The 18561-nt window shown below is 55.8% G+C and overlaps 2 protein-coding genes across 2 annotated transcripts; one reads left to right on the plus strand and one right to left on the minus strand.

Moving 5' to 3' along the window:
* Nucleotides 1–90: 90 nt before the first annotated feature.
* On the minus strand, nucleotides 91–18455 carry LOC100672098 (proline-rich protein 36). Its single transcript, XM_064276351.1, has 4 exons — nucleotides 17088–18455; nucleotides 4781–5088; nucleotides 1273–1394; nucleotides 91–701 (listed from the first exon to the last, which is right to left on the minus strand). The coding sequence occupies exons 1-4, from the start codon at nucleotides 17763–17765 to the stop codon at nucleotides 196–198; spliced, it is 1614 nt and encodes a 537-aa protein (XP_064132421.1). The 5' UTR covers nucleotides 17766–18455; the 3' UTR covers nucleotides 91–195.
* Nucleotides 14393–16363, plus strand: FNDC11 (fibronectin type III domain containing 11). The gene has a single exon (XM_003421784.3). It carries the CDS (start codon nucleotides 15247–15249, stop codon nucleotides 16318–16320), a length of 1074 nt encoding a protein of 357 aa, XP_003421832.2. The 5' UTR covers nucleotides 14393–15246; the 3' UTR covers nucleotides 16321–16363.
* Nucleotides 18456–18561: the final 106 nt, after the last annotated feature.

Here is an 18561-nt window from a genome sequence, read left to right on the forward strand (position 1 = left end):
ACAGGGCCCTGTCTTCCTGTTAAGTCCTGGGAGCCCCTCACCTCACGCCTCAAAGTGCTCCTGCCTCCAACTGGGATCAAGGGGACACAGGTTGCTGACCTCAGGAGGGCCTGACCCAGTGTCTCAGGGACGTAAGTGGCCCCTTTGCCCAAGCCGGACATCCGTCCACGAACACTCATTGCTGTGCTGGCTGGGCTAGAGGAACCAGGACAGCATGCCTGGGTGATCCGGGAGATACTGAGGCTCCGGATCAGTGATCACCGTCTCCCTCCCACAGCTTCCTTCCATGGCACAGACTCGGCTCTGCCCTCCCAGCACCCTCCTCCACCCCCCCAACTGGGCTTCACATCCCTCAGGGTCTTTCGGCAATGGAGATAAGAGGCTTGGGAGGGAGTGGCCCCCACTCTGGGAAGTATATTGAGGGAAACTGTGCCCAGGAATCTGCCTGCCCATTGAGCCCCCCCAATCGATTATGGAGAGCAGTGGGAGGGGGCAGTGGGGGCCTGGTTGCTGGGCAGGTGGGTACACCTGGGACACGCAGGGCTGCAGCAGTGGATTCTGGACTAGCTTCCAGTTGGTCTTGCAGTAGGCAAGCAGCTCCTCCATGCTGGGGAAGAGCCGGACCTTCTGTAGGTAGGGGCTGCCCTCGGCCACCGAGGAGATGCGGTAGTGGCAGACCCTGGCCTGGGCCTGGACTGGAGCTGTGAGAGATGGAGACCACGTCTTGGCTGTGTCCTGCCTGCCTCAGACCTCCACCACCTCTGACAGATGAGGTCCATTGCCCCCCCGAGGGACCTGGCTCAGATCCAGCCTTACAGCCCCAGCCACTTGGGCAGCTGCAGACCAGGGAGTGGTGAGAGGGGACCGGCGGTCCGGGGACAGCATGCACTGAGCTGGGCTCAGAGTGGGTGCACAAGAGACACTTGTTAAATGAACGTGTGAGTAGTGAATAGATGACTAAGTGAATGAATGGATAAGCAAACAACTGGATAATGAGTGAGTGAGGGACTGAGTAAGTGAACTGACTAACAAGTGAATAAATGAACAAATGAATAAATAAAGGGATGAGTGAATGAAGGGGTAAGTGAAAGAATGAGTTAATACGTGAATAAATGACCAGGAGAATGAATTAATGAGTAAGTGAACCAGCAATCACGTGAAGTGACCAGCACGCCCCTAGTCCAGCCCTTGGTAGGCACATGTCTGCAGGTGAAGGGCTTTTCAGCTGGCTTGGGCTCAGGGCTCACCAGAGGGACGGGCCACCCGGAGTACCTGACAGGGAGTAATCCCCGCAGCTGCTCTCGCTGGGCTGGATGAGGAAGGTTCCAGGTGCTTTGGCAGGCGAAAGAAGCCGCTGCTGGGCCTCAGTCCTGCTGATCCTGCTGAAGTACCAGCTGCAAGTGGCAGGCACAGCAGTCATCGTGCTGGCTGGCCAAGTGGCTCGGTCCCCAGTGTCCCGCTCTGTGTCCTGTCTTCTCTAAGTGATGTCCTGCCCGGGTCCAACCCCCAGTGAGCACCCAATGCCTCCTGCTCAGCCTCGGGGGTCCTCCAGGGTCTGCAGTGCAGCCTACCAAGGCCAGCCACCAAGCTGACCCAGCTAGCCAGACAGTTCACTTGCCCCAGCCACAGGCTCCCCATGACCCGGCCATGGACTGAACATTATATCCCTGCTCATAGAATGACCGATACCCCAGCCACAGAGTGACAATTATCCCTGGCCACAGGCAGAATCTGCTGAACTCCAGACTTTGTTGGACCTCTCCAAGGGGGTTCCTCAGGGAATGAGGGGCCCTGGTGGGCTGCCCCGGAAGTGCCCTTGGTTGGGATGGCCACAGAGACCCCTGGGAGCCACCTGGCTGGGCTTACCTGCCACGGTTTTAGCAAAAGGAGGGAAAAGAGCAGGGCTCAGAGCTGGAGCAGGCCCTGGTGGAGGAAGCATGAGCCAGGCCAGGCAGGAGTGGACAGAAGGGCCTGCCCCCTGGACCACGCCCCCTCTGAGGGTGCTCATCTGTAAAAGTGGGCACACCTGAGGCTCTGAGTGCCAGGATAGAGGAGCCCCCAGGCACCCACTCCCCTGTCTGCCCAGGAGTCTCAGACAGGAGGGTCTGCATGTAGAGTGGGGTGGGGACCTGCCTGAACCTCCCCCGTCAGGTGCCCCTCTTGGGCAACAGTCCACCTGGGCCCCCACCTGAGGTGCAACCCCCAGGTTCTGCTCATTCCTGGAGTCAGAGACCTTGGAAGGAAACAGAAGTGTCCCCAGCTCCACCCCATCATATGTCAGAGCTCATTCCCAAGGCTCAGATGGAGGAGCCCCACATCTGACTCACCTTCTTCCCTCTCTCCCCCCGCTGAGCCTGCCTTTTCCGGGACCTTCCAGCCCCAGCCCCAGGGGAGCCACAGGAATAGAATCCTATCAATGGGACCCCTCGTCCACTCTGTTGGGGGCATGGTGACCTGGGGTGCCAAACCAGCCTGGGGGAGTGGGATCAGGGAGGGATCTTGGAGGACCCAAAGATGAGTCAAGGAGCTGAGGCAGGGTGGGGAGGGTGTTCCAAAGAAAGGGGACCAAGACAAAGGTGGGGCCCTTGGTAGGGGGAGGTGCTGAAGCATCTCATGACAGCAGGGTCTGGCAGGAGAAGGGGTAGAGATATGGGAAGCTGTGTGGGGGAGGTCTAGGATAGCGACTGACATGGTCAGAGGTGACTACAGGCCCCATGGGGGCGAGGGAGCAGGTGAAGCCAGAGACAGGTTGAGGTATGGTAATGGCGGTTAAAGAGGCGGAGGCCTGAGAAACATTTAAAGGTACCATCAGTGGGGGCGACTGGGTGGGATAGCCAGTGGATATAGGTCACCCTTGACACAGAGACCTAGAGAGTCAGCGGGCTTGGGGGAGGGGCACATTGATTTGTGAGCTGGAAGAGTCTCCCCACAGGGCTGCCGGGCACCATCCACTTCAGCTCCAGTCTACCAACCCTCTCACGTGGGAAGGGGCCACAGGGCCACCTTGCTGGACCTCGGGGATGTGGGGAAGAGGGAGAAGCAGGGATTCCCCAACACCAGATCCCTTCACTCCCACCCTGATCCACCAACCCGTCAGGGCCTCAGGTGGCGTGCTGAGCCCTGCACACCCTCTGGGCAAGGTCCACCAGCCACTGTTCAAGGTCTGTCCCTGGGGCATGTGGAGCCAGCTGGGTGGGGCAGCAAGAAGAATGTGGGAGGGTGTGCAGCTTTCACTGGAGGCAGAAACAGCACAGCCAGGGCTGGGAGCCCAGGAGCATCCCAGTGAGGACCACCTCCCCACCAGCCTGGCCCCAAGCTTGCCCTGGTGTCTGAGGCTAATGACACCATGCGTGCAGTCAGCCCTTTCACGTCCCAGCCAGGCAAATAGTCATTATCTCCCCTACAGCACCCTCTGAGCAGCCCAGGCACCACCTCCCCGCCCTGCCCCCGCCGCCTCCACCTCCGGTAGCTGCTCACAGGGTCTGTGGTTCCCACCTGGCTCCAAAGGCCTCTCCTGTGACTCTAGACTCCACCTGTCATGAGGCAAACACCCAGCAGACAGTGTGAATGCCCAGGGACCCCCGGAGAGGCTGGAGGTGGCTCTGAGGAGTTGCTGGTCTGCACAAGGCCACCCAGCACATGAGGCTTTGCCCAGCAGTGTCAGGGAGGCCGGGCAGAGCTTGGGGCTAGCCAGTATCTGCCCTTCTCAGCTACCACTACACTCCACACTGGTAGGTGGCGCCTGAGCCCATGAGAGCCCCAAGGCCAGCCAGCGGTGCACAGAGAGGGCCAAAACGCTGGCCCGACCCATTTAAGGAAAAGGCCCTGGGAACTAGGTCAGGAGTGTGCAGCCAGTGTGCTCAGAGCAGGCACAGTAGCTCTGTGAGCACCTGGGAACTTGAGGAGATGCCCCCTCCATCCCACCCACCATCTTCTGTGACCGCGGGTTGTCAAGCACACAGCTCCAGTGTCCTCAGGGTGGCCTCTTCCCTACTGCTGGGCAGCTCAGAACACCACCCACAGCTTCCTACCCCTCGTCCCAGCCTGAGAGCCTGTGCTACATCTGACCCACACCTATGCCCAGTGTGTGGTGGCATGGTGGCCCACGCAGTGTGGACGTGTGACTGGGGTGTCTGACACCAACTGGGTCCCCTTCCACCTGCCTGTCACTCACCCCACCCCCGACAGCACAAAATAGAGCCTTTGCTTATCTGAGTCCTACCTGGGCCCAAGAGGCTGGGCTGTGGATCTCGCTCAGCGCTAAGACCAGTGCCATCACTGCCCGCCATGCAGCAAGTGGTTGGGATGTGAATGATAGATCAGGCCAATGCCTCATTCCTACTCACCTTGGACTCTCAAGACTCAGACTTGCCCAGGCCCCAGTGGCAGGGCTGGATCCAGCAGGAGGGCAGGAGGGCTGGCCAGAAGGGCCCACTGTGGGAACATATTCCGTCTGGCTGACCCAGCCCAGGCATTTGCCGCTCCAGCCCAAGAGGCACTGCCAGTCTGTGTCCTGCTGCTTCCCTTGTGGCAGTGACCACACCATGGTTCCACTATGTGGGGACACGTGGAACCATGCATCCCACCCATGTCTGCTTGCTTACTGCTAGGTCCCTAAGGCCAAGAAGAGCTGGCCCCAAGCAGGCACTGAAGGGTTGGATGGATGGACAGACATGGACTTGCAGTGCCCATACTCAAGTCCTGTGATTATTCCTGATCCCCAGCCCGAGCAGGCCAGCTCCAAGGCCCCCCACCCAAGCACTCCATCTGCAGTACTTACAGTTGGTCCAAGAGCGTGTCCGGTGTGGCCCTGGTGATGTGGGTGAGGGGCACAAGGCCAGGGCTGGGCTGCCCCAAGAGCCTGTGGGCAAGGATGTAGTTGCCCTCCTCCTTGAGGGCAAAGAGCCAGTCCCCAGGGCTGATGCTCAATTCTGCCGCGCACTGTGCCAAGAAGTCACACAGTGCCATGAAGAGCTGCTCGGGGGGCACTGAGGGGCTGCTGGGCTCAGTGCCTGCGGGCTCCATCTCCTCCGGCTCGGTGTCTGGGGCCCGGGGCACGCAGTCATCCGCCATGCCTGTAGGCCAGATCTTGTCCCATAAGAAGGACAGGAAGGTCACCCTCTTCCTGAGGAAGGGCTCCATGCTCCCCATGGGCCTCACCCCCAGTGCAGCCCGTGTATCACCAGGCCCAGCCAAGGCCCCTGCAAGGTAGGAGGCTGAGCATGGCTGCCACCAGCTCCAAGGCTCCAGGATCTTCCCACAATGCCAAGGAGAAACCGGAAGGGCTAGTGGGACAGTTGCTGCTCTGAGTGTCCCAGCTGGCACAGGACTTAGGGGCCAATGACACCAACTCTCAGTCACTTCAGAGGCTCCTGGCCTAGGTCCACAACCCTGGGCTGCCTCTGGGCTGGGGTTCAGACTGGGAGTGGGCAGAGGGGTCTTGTGGCCCCCAAGCCCCCACCACCCAACAGTTGCCTCTTCTCTTCAACTATAATTGTGTCTCCATGGGCAGAATCTTGTCCTCAACTGGCCAGGGCTGGAGCTAGGCTCCCAGGCCAAATCACTGAGGGAGGGGCCTCGGGCAGGGCCTCAGTTGTTGGGGCACTAAGGCCACACCAGAGGTAGCTCTGCCCTGCCAGGTGGGGTGTGTGCAGGGAGACCCAGGAGCTCTACCTGAGCAGGGTTGAACTCACAGAGAAACGGGTCTGAGGAAGTGGGGTGGCACCCTTCTGCTCCGTAGGCCTACTGTTTTCTCACCCCCTCAACCCCAGTGGCCCCTGTGGAGCCCTCACCTGTGTGACTTTGCAAAGCCCCATCCCCTCCATCTGCGGCCCACACAGACCAGCACCCTGACACCTCTTTTCTGTCCTACCCATCAAACAGGCAGACGATTCCATCTCAGTGAAGGCCACTTGCCCTCCTCCCTGCCCAGGAGCTGCCCAGAAGCCGAATCCTCTCTGAAATGCATTCTGGGGGCTTCCCGGGGCCCATCTGGAGGGAAACATCCAGCCATATGTTCTGGGAACGATAATACTATAGCGAGAGTGGAAAGCTCAGTTGTTGCCAGACACCCAGGGGAAGGAGCCGGGGGAGCGTAGGACATTTTCAGGGCAGTGACATCATTCTGCAGGACACTTAATGGTGGATACAGGACATGCATTTGTCAAAACCCACAGGGCTGTGCAACACAGAGTGAACCCCAAAGTAAACTGTGGATTTAATAACTATGTACCAATACTAGTTCACCAGTAGCAACAGATGTACTCAATGTACTCAAAATTCTAGAGCTGTACAACAGAGGGAGCCCTCCTGTAAATGATGGATTTGAGTTAATACAATGTATTAGTAGTGGTTCATCAATTGTAACATCTTGTACCACCAGAACGCAAGATGTTACCAACAGGAGAAGTGGAGTGGGGGGCTAATATGAAAACTCTCTGTGCTTTTTGCACAATTTTCTGTGAACTTAATACCACTCCAAAAAATGTTATTTTTTTAATGGGCACAGCCTAGAGGGGACAGAGGGGCCCAGAGCCAACTTATACCCCACCAGGCTTGTGGTGGACCCCCATTTGCTTCCCCTATGCATTTACATGTCACTTTCTGCACCCCAGCCATTCCTCCCCTCCTGGGTGCCGCTCCTTTCTCCTCTGTATGTGGCTTCAGGGAGGTCCCCTGGGCCAGGGAAGCACCCTCCTGTGTGAACTGGTGGGGCCACATTCCTCCCAGACACTCCTGTCCGTTCATCCCTCCCTGCCACAGGGCCCTGATATCTGAGACTCAGCACATTCCACCCACAGCCAGAGCCTGGAGGTGGCCAGGCAGCTAGGGCAGGGGGAGGGAACTGCTGTACTCCACAGCCTGTCCCCAGGCCTTGATCAGTTGAAGGAGATGCCCAGAAAGTCGAACAGAGCATCGACACTTTCTAGCAGGACCCTGTGTGGGCAGCAGGTACCTGCCCACAAGGAATGCCCAGCTGCCTCCCAGTGACCAGGCAGAGGGCCTGAGGAAGGCCACAACACCCCAGGGTTCCCCAAGGGGTAGGAACTAGAGGGACCACCACAGAAGACCCTCTGCAGGGGTTCCCCACATGCCAAGCCTGCACCCCACACCTTCCCGCCCTCCCTCATAGGGCACTAGCTGTACAGGCCCCTCTCAGGCCACCTCGGCCTCAGGCCTCCCCCCACGCTGCGCCCCTGCCTGGGCACTCGCCCACCCGTTCCAGCTGCTGATCCCACCTGGGAGGACCTGCTCTCTCCCTTCATGTGCCCCACCTTTCCCTTCTGAGCACCCCCATGCACACTGGGACATTGGTTATGCAGTGATAACCTGTCCATCTCATTGCCGGTGACCCTGGCTGTGAGTTTACATTCCTTGTCACATGTTCTGCTAAGGTATGGTATCTGCTGTTCCCTTCCTTACCTGTCCAACTGGTACAACTTGGTCTAGCCACAGGACCCCCGCCCAGGCCACCTCACTGAGGGCCCCTCCCCTGACTCTGCCTCTCAGCCCTTATGATCTTTAAGGTTGTATGTCCACTTGCCTGGGCCATGATTCCCAGTGGTTTGGCAGTTATGATGTAGGTGGGCAGTCGTATGATAATGTGATCACCTCCATGATGAGATTTGATATAATGTGATCACCTCCATGATGGGATCTGCTGTGAGTAACCAATCAGTTAAAAGGGAGTTTCCTTGGGGGTGTGGACTCTCTGGCAAGGCTTGCTGGGTTTTGCTGGTTCTGGATCCTGCAGCTGGCTCCTGTTCTTCCAGTCTCCAGTTCTTGGGACATGAGCTAGCAACTCACTTGCCATCTTGCCTGCCAATCTTAGGATTTGTCAGTCTTTGAAGCCTGTAAGCAAGAGCCCTGCTGTCTGACCTGCTAATCTTGTGTTCACCAGCCCCTGTGACTATGTGAATAAGCCTTCAGCCTGACCTATGGACTTGGGATGTTCCAGCCTCTACCGTGAGCCATTTCCTTGATATAAATCTCTCAATACAGATATTTTGGAAACCCTGGTGGCACAGTGGTTAAGAGCTACAGCTGCTAACCAACAGGTCAGCAGTTCGAATCCACCAGGCACTCCTTGGAAACTCTGTGGGGGCAGTTCTACTCTGTCCTACAGAGTTGCTATGTCAGAATCTTCTTGATGGCGATGGGTTTTTCTTTTCCTCTTCCTCTTTTTTTTTTTTTTTTTAGGTAGATATTTATACAACTTCCTGGTTTTGCTTCTCTAGAGAACCCAGCCTAAGACAGCCCTCTGTTAGCCTCCTCTCTCCATCTGCCCTGACCTCTGAAGATAAGGGGTGTGACAGTGCTGGGTGGTCATGCAGGGATGTATGAGCAAGGGTGAGGGTGCCTGGGAGCAGGATAGCTCTGGATGGAGGTTGGTTCTTCACCAGATGCCTGGGGTCCAATCCTGCTCTCAGATTCTCAGCCATATGGAGCCTCTCTGTGCCTCAATTTCCCCATCCCTCTCAGCACTGGGATCCCAGTGGCCTACCAGGTCAGCTGGGGTGAGAAGGGGGCTTCCTGACTGTTCAGGCTGGGGCAGGTGGTGGGGGCCAAGCATCATTGTCCTTCAGGTTGTGGGAGGATCCTCTCCCCTTGGGTTCGTGTGTCTGGAGGGCACAGCTGTGGGGTCCCTGTGGTCTGGGGCACCTTCTCTGGGCCCAGGGTGGTTCCATCCACCAGGAGGTGGCGGATGGAGCCAGTGCAGACTGAAACCAACATAAACAAACAGGCCTGTCCTTACCAAGGACAGTGCTTGGCTGGAAGAGAAAGTAACTGTGGATACAGGTGACAAGCTGGACAGATCTCCAGGAGCTATGCTGTGGGAAGGAAGCCACCCCACAAGGTTACAAATGGCACAGTTCCATCATGTAGTTTTCTCCAAATGACACAGTTATAGAGCGGGAGACCAGGTCAGTGGTTGCCAGGGGCTGAGGAGGGTGAGAATGTAGGGGAAGGGACTATAAAAGGTGATGGTGGCTCCTTGTGGGATGGAGCCTCCTGTGTCTTCTGTGTCAATGTCAATGTCCTGGTGTGACAGGGTACAACAGTTTTGGAAGACAGTACTGTTGAGTGGCACAAGCTGTTAGCGATCAGCTGCTAACCTAAAGGTTGGAGGTTTGAACCCACTCAATGACTGTGTGAAAGAAAGACCTGGCAATCTGCTTCCATAAAAATTACAGCCAAGAAAACCCTATAGAGCAGTTTTTCTTTAGCACCTGAAGGACAATGATGCTCAGCCCCCACCACCCACCTCAGCCTGAACAGACAGGAAGCCCCCTACTCACCCCAGCTGACCTGGTTGGCCACTGGGAGCCCAGTACTGAGAGGGATGGGGAAACTGAGGCACAGAGAGGTTCCACATGGGTAATGGATACACAAGATCTATTTCTTGCAACTGCATATGAATCTACAGTTATCTAAAATAAAAAGTTTAATAATAATTTAAAAATCAGCTGGGAACCAAAACTAGCAAAAAAAGAGGGGGCCAAGATCCAGAATGTACCTGGTCCAGGAAAGGGGAGGCAAGAAATGCAGAGCCTTTCTCCTGCTGCCTTCCAGCCCTTCCCTCTTTTCCAGGTACCAGCTCCCCTCGACCTTCAGATAGTTCCCCCCGCCAAATCCACTGTTATGCCTCAGACACACAGGTAACAACAAAGATGAAGACAGCAATAACAGTAGCTGGCCCTCACTGAGCACAGCCCGAAGCAGGATGAGGGGGGCGGAAACAGCACCCACTGCTCCTTCCCCAGCCTCGCATTCTTAGAGCCCCAAGCCCAAGCTTGGATGGGGAAGGCAAGCTGACCAGGGTGAGGATGCCAGAAGGTCAGAATACCAGCTGGGGAAAGGGGCAGGAAAGGGCCCAGGAAAGGGCCCCATCACTGGTCCCCGTGGGGGCAGAGACAGAGGTGGGAAAGGACTTCCTTCCCTCCCCCAGCCCCCTCAAGGTGGGCTCAGGTGAGATTTCTGTGTCAGATGGACCAGGATGGCTAGAGTGTGGTGGGGGCTAGGTGGGGACCCTACAAGTGCTGATACCAGTTGGGGGTTATGGTGGGATACGAGGGGTCTAAGAACTCATTTGGGGGTTCCCTGGAGCTATGGTTGTTGGCGTTGTTGTTAGGTGCCATCGAGTCAGTTCCGACTCATGGCAAACCTATGTACCACAGAATGAAACACTGCCCAGTCCTTGTGCCATGCTCACAATCATTGTTATGCTTAAGCCCATTGTTGTAGCCACTGTGTCAATCCATCTTGTTGACGGTCTTCCTCTTTTTCGCTGCCCCTGTACTCTGCCAAGCATTATGTCCTTCTCCAGGGACTGATCCCTCCTGCCAACATGTTCAAAGTATGTGAGACACAGTCTCACCATCCTTGCTTCTAAGGAGCATTCTGGTTGTACTTCCTCCAAGACAGGTTTGTTTGGTCTTTTGGCAGTCCATGGTATATTCAATATTCTTCACCAAAACCACAATTCAAAGGGGTCAGTTCTTCTCCGGTCTTCCTTATTCATTGTCCAGCTTTCACATGCATATGAGGCGACTGAAAATACCATGACTTGGGTCAGGCATACCTTAATTTTCAAGGTGACGTCTTTGCTTTTCAACACTTTAAAGAGGTCCTTCGCAGCAGATTTGCCCAATGCAATGTGTCTTTTGATTTCTTGACTGCCGCTCCCATGGGTGTTGATTGTGGATCCAAGTGAAATGAAATCCTTGACAACTTCGATCTTTTCTCCATTTATCATGATGTTGCTTATTGGTCCAGTTGTGAGGATTTTTGTTTTCTTTATATTGAGGTGCAATCCATACTGAAGGCTGTGGTCTTTGATCTTCATCAGTAAGTGCTTCAAGTTCTCTTCACTTTCAGCAAGCAAGGTTGTATCATCTGCATAACGCAGGTTGTTAGTGAGTCTTTCTTCAATCCTGATGCCCCGTTCTTCTTCATATAGTCCAGCTTCTCAGATTATTTGCTCAGCATACAGATTGAATAGGTATGGTGAAAGGATACAACCCTGACAACACATCTTTCCTGACTTTAAACCACACACAATTCTCTTGTTCTGTTGATCTATGTACAGGTTCCTCATGAGCACAATTAAGTGTTCTGGAATTCCCATTCTTCACGATGTCATCCATAATTCATTATGGTCCACACAGTAGAATGCCTTTGCATAGTCAATAAAACACAGGTAAACATCTTTCTGGTATTCTCTGCTTTCAGCCAGGATCCATTTGACATCCGCAATGATATCCCTGGTTCCACGTCCTCTTCTGAATCCAGCCTGAATTTCTGGCAGTTCGCTGTTGATGTACTGCTGCAGCTACTTTTGGATGATCTCCAGCGAAAGTTTGCTTCGGTGTGATATTAATGATAAAAACCAAAACCAAACCAAACCCAGTGCCCTTGAGTCGATTCTGACTCATAGCGATCCTATAGGACAGAGTAGAACTGCTCCCATAGAGTTTCCAAGGAGTGCCTGGGGGATTCGAACTGCCGTGCCTTTGGTTAGCAGCCATAGCATTTAACCAGTACACCACCAGGGTTTCCGATATTAATGATATTGTTCGATAATTTCTGCATTTGGTTGGATCACCTTTCTTGGGGATAGACATAAATATGGATCTCTTCCAGTCGGTTGGCCAGGTAGCTGTCTTCCAAATTTCTGGGCATAGACGAGTGAGCACTTCCAGCACTGCATCCGTTTGTTGAAACATCTCAGTTGATACTTCGTCAATTCCTGGAGTCTTGTTTTTTTGCCACTGCTTTCACTGCAGCTTGGACTTCTTCCTTCAGTACCCTCGGTTCCTGATTATATGCTACCTCTTGAAATGGTTGAACATCGACGAATTCTTTTTGGTATAATGACTCTGTGTATTCATTCCATCTTCTTTTGATACCTCCTGCATCATTTAATATTTACCCCATATAATCCTTCACTATTGCAACCTGAGACTTGAATTTTTTCTTCAGTTCTTTCAGCTTGAGAAATGTCAAACATGTTCTTCCCTTTTGGTTTTCTATCTCCAGCTCTTTGCATATATCGTTATAATAGTTTGTCTCTCAAGTTGCCCTTTGAAATCTTCTGTTCAGTTCTTTTACATCATCATTTCTTCCTTTTGCTTAAGCTGCTTGACATTCAAGAGTAAGTTTCAGTCTCTTCTGATGTCCATTTTGGTCTTTCTTTCTTGTCTTTTTAATGACCTCTTGCTTTCTTCACGGATGATGTCCTCAATGTCATTCCACAACTCCTCTGGTCTTCGGTCATTAGTGTTTAACATGTCAAATCTATTCTTGAGATGGTCTCTAAATTTAGGTGGGATATACTCAAGGTCGTACTTTGGCTCTCATCTACTTGTTCTAATTTTCTTCAGTTTCAACTTGAACTTGCATATGAGCCATTGATGGTCTGTTCTGCAGTCAGCCTCTGGCCTTGCTCTGACTGATGATACTGAGCTTTTCCATCATCTCTTTCCACAGATGTAGTCGGTTTGATTCTGGTGTATTCCACCTGGCGAGGTCCATGTGTATATAAAAAAAAAATGTGTATAGCCACCGTTTATGTTGGTGAAAAAAAGGTATTTGCAAGGAAGAAGTCGTTGGTCTTGCAAAATTCTATCATGGTATTGTTTCTACCACCAAGGTCATATTTTCTAACCGCCGATCCTTCTTTTTTGTTTCCAACTTTTGCATTCCAATCACCAGTATTTATCAATGCATCCTGATTGCATGTTCAATCAATTTCAGACTGCAGAAGCTGGTAAAATCTTCAGTTTCTTCATCTTTGGCCTCAGTGGTTGGTGTGTAAATTCGAATAATAGTTGTACTAACTGGTCTTCCTTGTAGGTATAGGGATATTATCCTGTCACTGACAGCGTTGTACTTCAGGATAGATCTTGAGATGTTCTTTTTGACCATGAAAGCAGTGCCATTCCTCTTCAAGTTGTCATTCCCAGCACAGTAGACCATATGTTTGTCTGATTCAAAATGGCCCATACCAGTCCATTTTAGTTCACTAACACCTAGGATATCAATGTTAATGTGTTCCATTTCGTTTTTGACAATTTCCAATTTTCCTAGATTCATACTTCATACATTCCACTTTCCGATTATTAATGGATGTTTGCAGCTGTTTCTTCCCATTTTGAGTCATTCCACATCAGCAAATGAAGGTCCTGAAAACGTGACTCCATCCACTTCATTAAGTTTGACTCTACTTTGAGGAGGCAACACTTCCCCAGTCAACTTTTGAGTGCCCTCCAAACTGGGGGGACCATCTTCCTGCACTACATCAGACACCATTCCGCTGCTATTCTTAAGGTTTTCACTGGCTAATTCTTTTCAGAGGTAGACTGCTGGGTCCTTCTTCCTAGCCTGTATTAGTCTGGAAGCTCAGCTGAAACCTGTCCACCATGGGTGACCCTGGTGGTACCTGAATACCAGCGGCATAGCTTCCAGCATCACAGCAAAACACAGCCCCTACAGTAGGGCAAACTGACAGAATCGTGGGGAGCTATGGCGACCCCATTTATTCAGACCCCAGCACTGGGGAACCCTCAAGTTTTCGCAGAGGGGAAGTCTGGTGAGGGGAGTGTGATCCTCCCCTTCCTGCTGTCGGATATGGATGTCCTCTTGTGACAAGTGACTCCCATCTACCAGTTCACCGGGTTACGTCGTCCTCCTCAGCTCCTCTGAGGGATTCCAGAGGGCCCTGATCCACACCCAGAAGCCCCAGAGGCTCCTGAGAACACTGTGCCCACAAAAGACTCCGGGATGCTCCCCTATGCAGAATGGAAGCCCCACTTCGAGCCTCGCTTTCAGGCTGGCCACCTGCAGGTGGCTCCGTGCTTGGGGAACGAGTCTTGACGCCCTGAGTCCCCAAGGAAAGGGAGCCATGAGCCTGAACCTGGGGGCAGGGCCTGGGGCAGAAGATCCGACTGAGGACTAGCAGACTGTCGGGCAGGGGTCCTGGACCCATCCAGCTCGCCCAGAGCTGTCTGCGCGCAACCCCGCAGGCGGAGGGGGACCTGCCGAGGCCAGAGGAGAGGAGTGGGATCTCCCAGGCTCTCTGCCCCACCCCCATCCCCTGGGACGGGCGGGGCGTCACAACGGCCCCCAGTCCCTGGTCCCCTTGGCAACCCGCTGTACGTCCACTGCGCGAGGCAAGGCGCGGACAGCTCTGCACTCGGGGCGCCTCACGGCTTCGCTCAGCTCGCGGAGGCAGGGCAAGTGGGCGCCGGGAAAGCCTCGCGGCCCGGGAGGCGGGCGGGGGTGGGGGGGGCGGCTCCGGGAGAGCGAGGTGGGGAGAGGGAAGAACCCGAGGTGGGAAGAGGGAAGGACCCGAGGCGTGGAGGCGGGCCTGGGGGCGGGGAGGGGGAGGGAGGCGAGCCGGGGAGCGGGGCTGGGTGCGCAAGGCGGCCCCTTCCCGGTGTTTCCGACCAGCCCCTCTTGGTTTTCCAACTGGGAGGCTGTTGTAGCTGGGAAACTCCTTGGCCCCTTGTCAGATCCGGAGTAGGCAAGATTTGCCTTCAGACGCTGGTTTGAATTCCCCAGCCTCCTCCAGAGCCTGACTTATGTCAGAGGTCCTGGGGCCCTGGTTTGGGCTTCCACCTCGCCCCAGAGAAAAGCCTGGGGCTAGAGCTGTGCATGGCCTGGGGTGCCGGGCCCCTCCCACCGAGACCTGGAGCTGGGAGCCCAGGCCTGGGGAAGAAGGAGAGCAAGCTGCTGAAGCTTTGCGCCTCAGACTTCCCATCTGTGGAATGGAGGATGGATCCCACGCATTTCCTGGGGCTTGTTTCCAGAGTCAGTGACTCATCCAAGCCCATAAAGCCCGGTTTTCACTAGTCCTCAGAGCTAAGGCTCTAGGTGGTGTTGGCCCCAACCATGCACAGGCTGTCTGGGGAGCCTGGTCCCTGCTCTGCAGCTGTGGATGGAGCGGAGCCCATAAAGCAGTGATGTACCCAAGGGATGTCCAGTGCCACTCAGGCAGGGTCACACTGAATTCTCTCAACAGCCCTGGGGAGGCACCATCACCCCATTTCACAGTCAAGAAACTGAGGCCCCTGCACTGTCTCGTTGCCAGGACTGACATTCGGCCCTCCAGCTCTACCCAGAGAGAAGTGTTCCCCACAGCCTCTCCCCCAGGGGAGGACAGAAGGCCCAGTATGGGGGGCAGTGGGCCTGGGTCGCCCCCACTGATGTGCCCTGGGGTGGGTGGCAGAGGCCTGTGGGCCTGGGATGAGCCCCCAGAGCAGGGAAAGTGAGAGCAACCGACAGGCCTGCTCATGCCTTCCCTCCTCCTCCAGCACCCAGACAATGAACTTCCAGGTGACAGTCCTGGGCCTGGACAAGGCGAAGCTGGACAGTCCCCAAGCCTTCCTGGACCCAGAGGAGGCGGAGGAGGCAGAGGACGGGCAGCTGCTGGAGCCGGAGGCGTGGAGGACCTACGTGGAGCGCCGCAACGTGCTCCGTGAGTTCCTAACCTCAGAACTGAGCCCACACCTGCTCAGGCGCCACCACGCCCGCATGGAGTTGCTGCAGAGGTGTTCCTACTACATCGAGATCCTGCCCAAGCACCTGGCACTGGGCGACCAGAACCCGCTGGTGGTGCCCAACACCATGTTCCAGCTCATCGACCCCTGGAAGTTCCAGCGCATGAAGAAGGTGGGCACGGCGCAGACCAAGATCCAGCTGCTGCTGCTCAGTGACTTGCTGGAGCAGCTGGACCATGGCCGTGCTCAGCTGGATGCACTGCTGGAGTCCCCTGACCCTCGGCCTTTCTTAGCCGGCTGGGGGCATGTGGAGCAGCGGCTGGCAGACCTATCAGCTGTCATGGACAACTTCCTGGCCATGATGGTGCCAGGGCGGCTGCACATCAAGCACCGCCTGGTGTCGGACATCGGAGCCACCAAAGTCCCACATATCCGGCTCATGCTGAGCACCAAGATGCCTGTCATGTTCGACCGCAAAGAATCGGTGGCCCACCAGGACTGGGTCAGCCTGCGCTGGTTTGTCACCATCCAACCGGCTTCACCTGAGCAATTCGAGCTGCGCTTCAAGCTGCTGGAGCCACGGACCCAGCAGGAGTGCACACAGTGTGGCCTCATCCCTGTGGCCGCCTGCACCTTTGATGTCCGAAACCTGCTGCCCAACCGTGCTTACAAGTTCACCATCAAGAGGGCCGAGAGCTACACGCTGGTGTATGAGCCCTGGCGGGACAGCCTCACCCTGCACACTAAGCCGGGGCCCCAAGAAGAAGCCCGCCCCCCACCAGCAGGGCCCGCTCGGCCTACCCCTAACCGCACCTTCTGACAGATGATTTTCTAGTATTTATCCACTAATAAAGAGGAATATAGACACGTGTGCCACATAGACATATCGGCTGACTTCTTCCCAGGAACCCCAGGTCCCCATGGTTCCCATCCATTCCCTAGGAATCCCCGGGCTGTGCCTTCAGGGAGGGCAGCAGCTCTGGTGCTGGCAACACCGCCCCCCACACCTTCTCCAGAGATCTGGCCCAGGAGCCCCAGCTGATCCTGAGTGTGTGACCTAGGGCTGTGAGCTGGGCTCCAGTGTCCCTCTGGCTGTCTACCTGCCTCCCAGGCCAGAGTCTCCCGGGAAGGGGGCCGCCCCCTCCCCAGGGTCCTGCTCAGCCACCATCGGGGGCAATCGTGGCCCCAACCTCAACTTCCTTGGAGGCAGAATGTCCGAGGTCAAGGGGACTTTTCTAAAATCACAACAGAAGTCCTATCTCCTTCCCAAAAGAAGGTGCCCCCAGTCCTGAAGCAGGTGAGCTGCTGGGCGGGGAGACACTGCTGAGTGCTGAGGCTACTGCTTGGGTGGCCTTCCCTCTGGCCACTGGCCCTCCCATCAGCTCCTGGCAATCCAGTCCCAGGCTAGCAACCAGCCCCCCTCGCCACTGTCAGAGAGAAGGATGCCTGTCACTGTTGAGTCAATTTTGGCTCATGGGGACCCCATGAGAAGGATGGAGGGTCACAATCCCAACAGCTTCAGAAAGGCCCCAAGCCCCCTGCTCCAGCTGGGGCACCGCTCCCAGACCTCTCCAGTTGCTGACTCACCCGTAGAGTCCTCCTCGGCATCCAGGGGGTCAAGCTCTCTGTGGACACCATGTACCTACGCGGACTTGCTTCTGGATGTGTCATCCCTGGGCTGGGAGGAGTCCAGGGCCAGTCATCATGCTCCTGAGAAATCGGGGGTGAAAGTGGAGGGTTCCTGGGACAGAGAGGCTGGGAAGGGGAGGAGACTCTGTGGCAACGGGGGGGGGGCAGGTGGGAGCGAGGGCAGGCAGGAGTGGGGGAAGAGATGCACCAGGCACACCACAGAGAGGGAGACCGAAGGCCTGGGGACACCACAGAGAGGGAGACCGGAGGCCTGGGGACACCACAGAGAGGGAGACCGGAGGCCTGGGGACACCACAGAGAGGGAGACCGGAGGCCTGGGGACACCACAGAGAGGGAGACCGGAGGCCTGGGGACACCACAGAGAGGGAGACTGGAGGCCTGGGGACACCACAGAGAGGGAGACCGGCGGCCTGGGGACACCACAGAGAGGGAGCCTGAAGGCCTGGGGACGCCACAGAGAGGGAGACTGGAGGCCTGCGGTGCGGGTTCAGGAAGAGAGGGTACATGCCGCCGGGTCAGGGGGCTTTCTCCCCTCTCATCCGCTGCCTGTCCCCACCGGCACTCACCCTGCCCCTGTTGTCCCTGCCCCACCCGCCCCAGTTTCTCCTGCCCCATCAGGCTGATCACGCCCGCGCCAGCCAGGCACGTAGCCCCTCTCCCTGCCTTGCGTTCTCTGCCTGGGTGTTGCTGTCCACCCCAGACTTAAAATCACAACCCTCACTGCGATGGAAGCCCAGCCCCCCACCAGTGCCATCAGTCCTCTCCCCATACCACCTGAGTGCTGCCACCTGACCGCACCGCAGTCACTGCCTTCCCGCCATTGCTACGGCCTTTGAGTCACCAGCGCCCCTTCCTCTGGAAAGTCCTGACTCCTGGCTCGATGAGGTCCGGGGTACACGTTCCACGGCTGCCCTAGACAGAAGTCCTTGGAAGGCAGGGCCCATCCACCCAGATCGCCGAAGACTCCCAGCGCCAGGTGCTGCCTCCGAGGCTCTGTGCTCTCTTCCCACAGCCATGCAGTGAGCTCTCGGGAGTGAGTACGCAGGACTCGCAGGGTCACGGCGTGCTCTTTGCGCCAACGCCTTGTTCTCTGTTGGTTGCCCCCTTGCCCAGCTGATCCCTGTGCTGGAGTCTTAGGGGGCCCAGGCCCTGCCCTCCTGCCACCCCCTCTCCAAGAAAGGTGCCCTCCTTCAGCTCATGGGCAAGCGCCATGTGCCGGCCTGCCCTGTTCCAGGCTGTGTGGACTCAGCAGAAAAATAAGCAGATGCTAAAGGGCCACAGATATACTGGTGGTGCCGTGGTTAAGAGCTTCGGCTGCTAACGAAAAGTTCGTCAGTTCAAATCCACTAGCCGCTCCTTGGAAACGCTGTGCGGACAGTTTTACTCTGTCCTATAGGGTCGCTGTTGGAAT

This window comes from Loxodonta africana, chromosome 24 (assembly GCF_030014295.1).
Source record: "Loxodonta africana isolate mLoxAfr1 chromosome 24, mLoxAfr1.hap2, whole genome shotgun sequence".
Lineage (NCBI taxonomy): Eukaryota > Metazoa > Chordata > Mammalia > Proboscidea > Elephantidae > Loxodonta > Loxodonta africana.

Coding starts and splice junctions, on each gene's coding strand:
- FNDC11 (XM_003421784.3), top strand. CDS start 15,247: ATGAGCCCCCAGAGCAGGGAAAGTGAGAGCAACCGACAGGCCTGCTCA.
- LOC100672098 (XM_064276351.1), bottom strand. CDS start 17,765: ATGGGGCAGGAGAAACTGGGGCGGGTGGGGCAGGGACAACAGGGGCAG. Junction 5,089..17,087: donor TGCCGAGGAGGACTCTACGG/GTGAGTCAGCAA, acceptor TTATGGGACAAG/ATCTGGCCTACAGGCATGGC. Junction 1,395..4,780: donor GACACGCTCTTGGACCAACT/GTAAGTACTGCA, acceptor TGCCACTTGCAG/CTGGTACTTCAGCAGGATCA.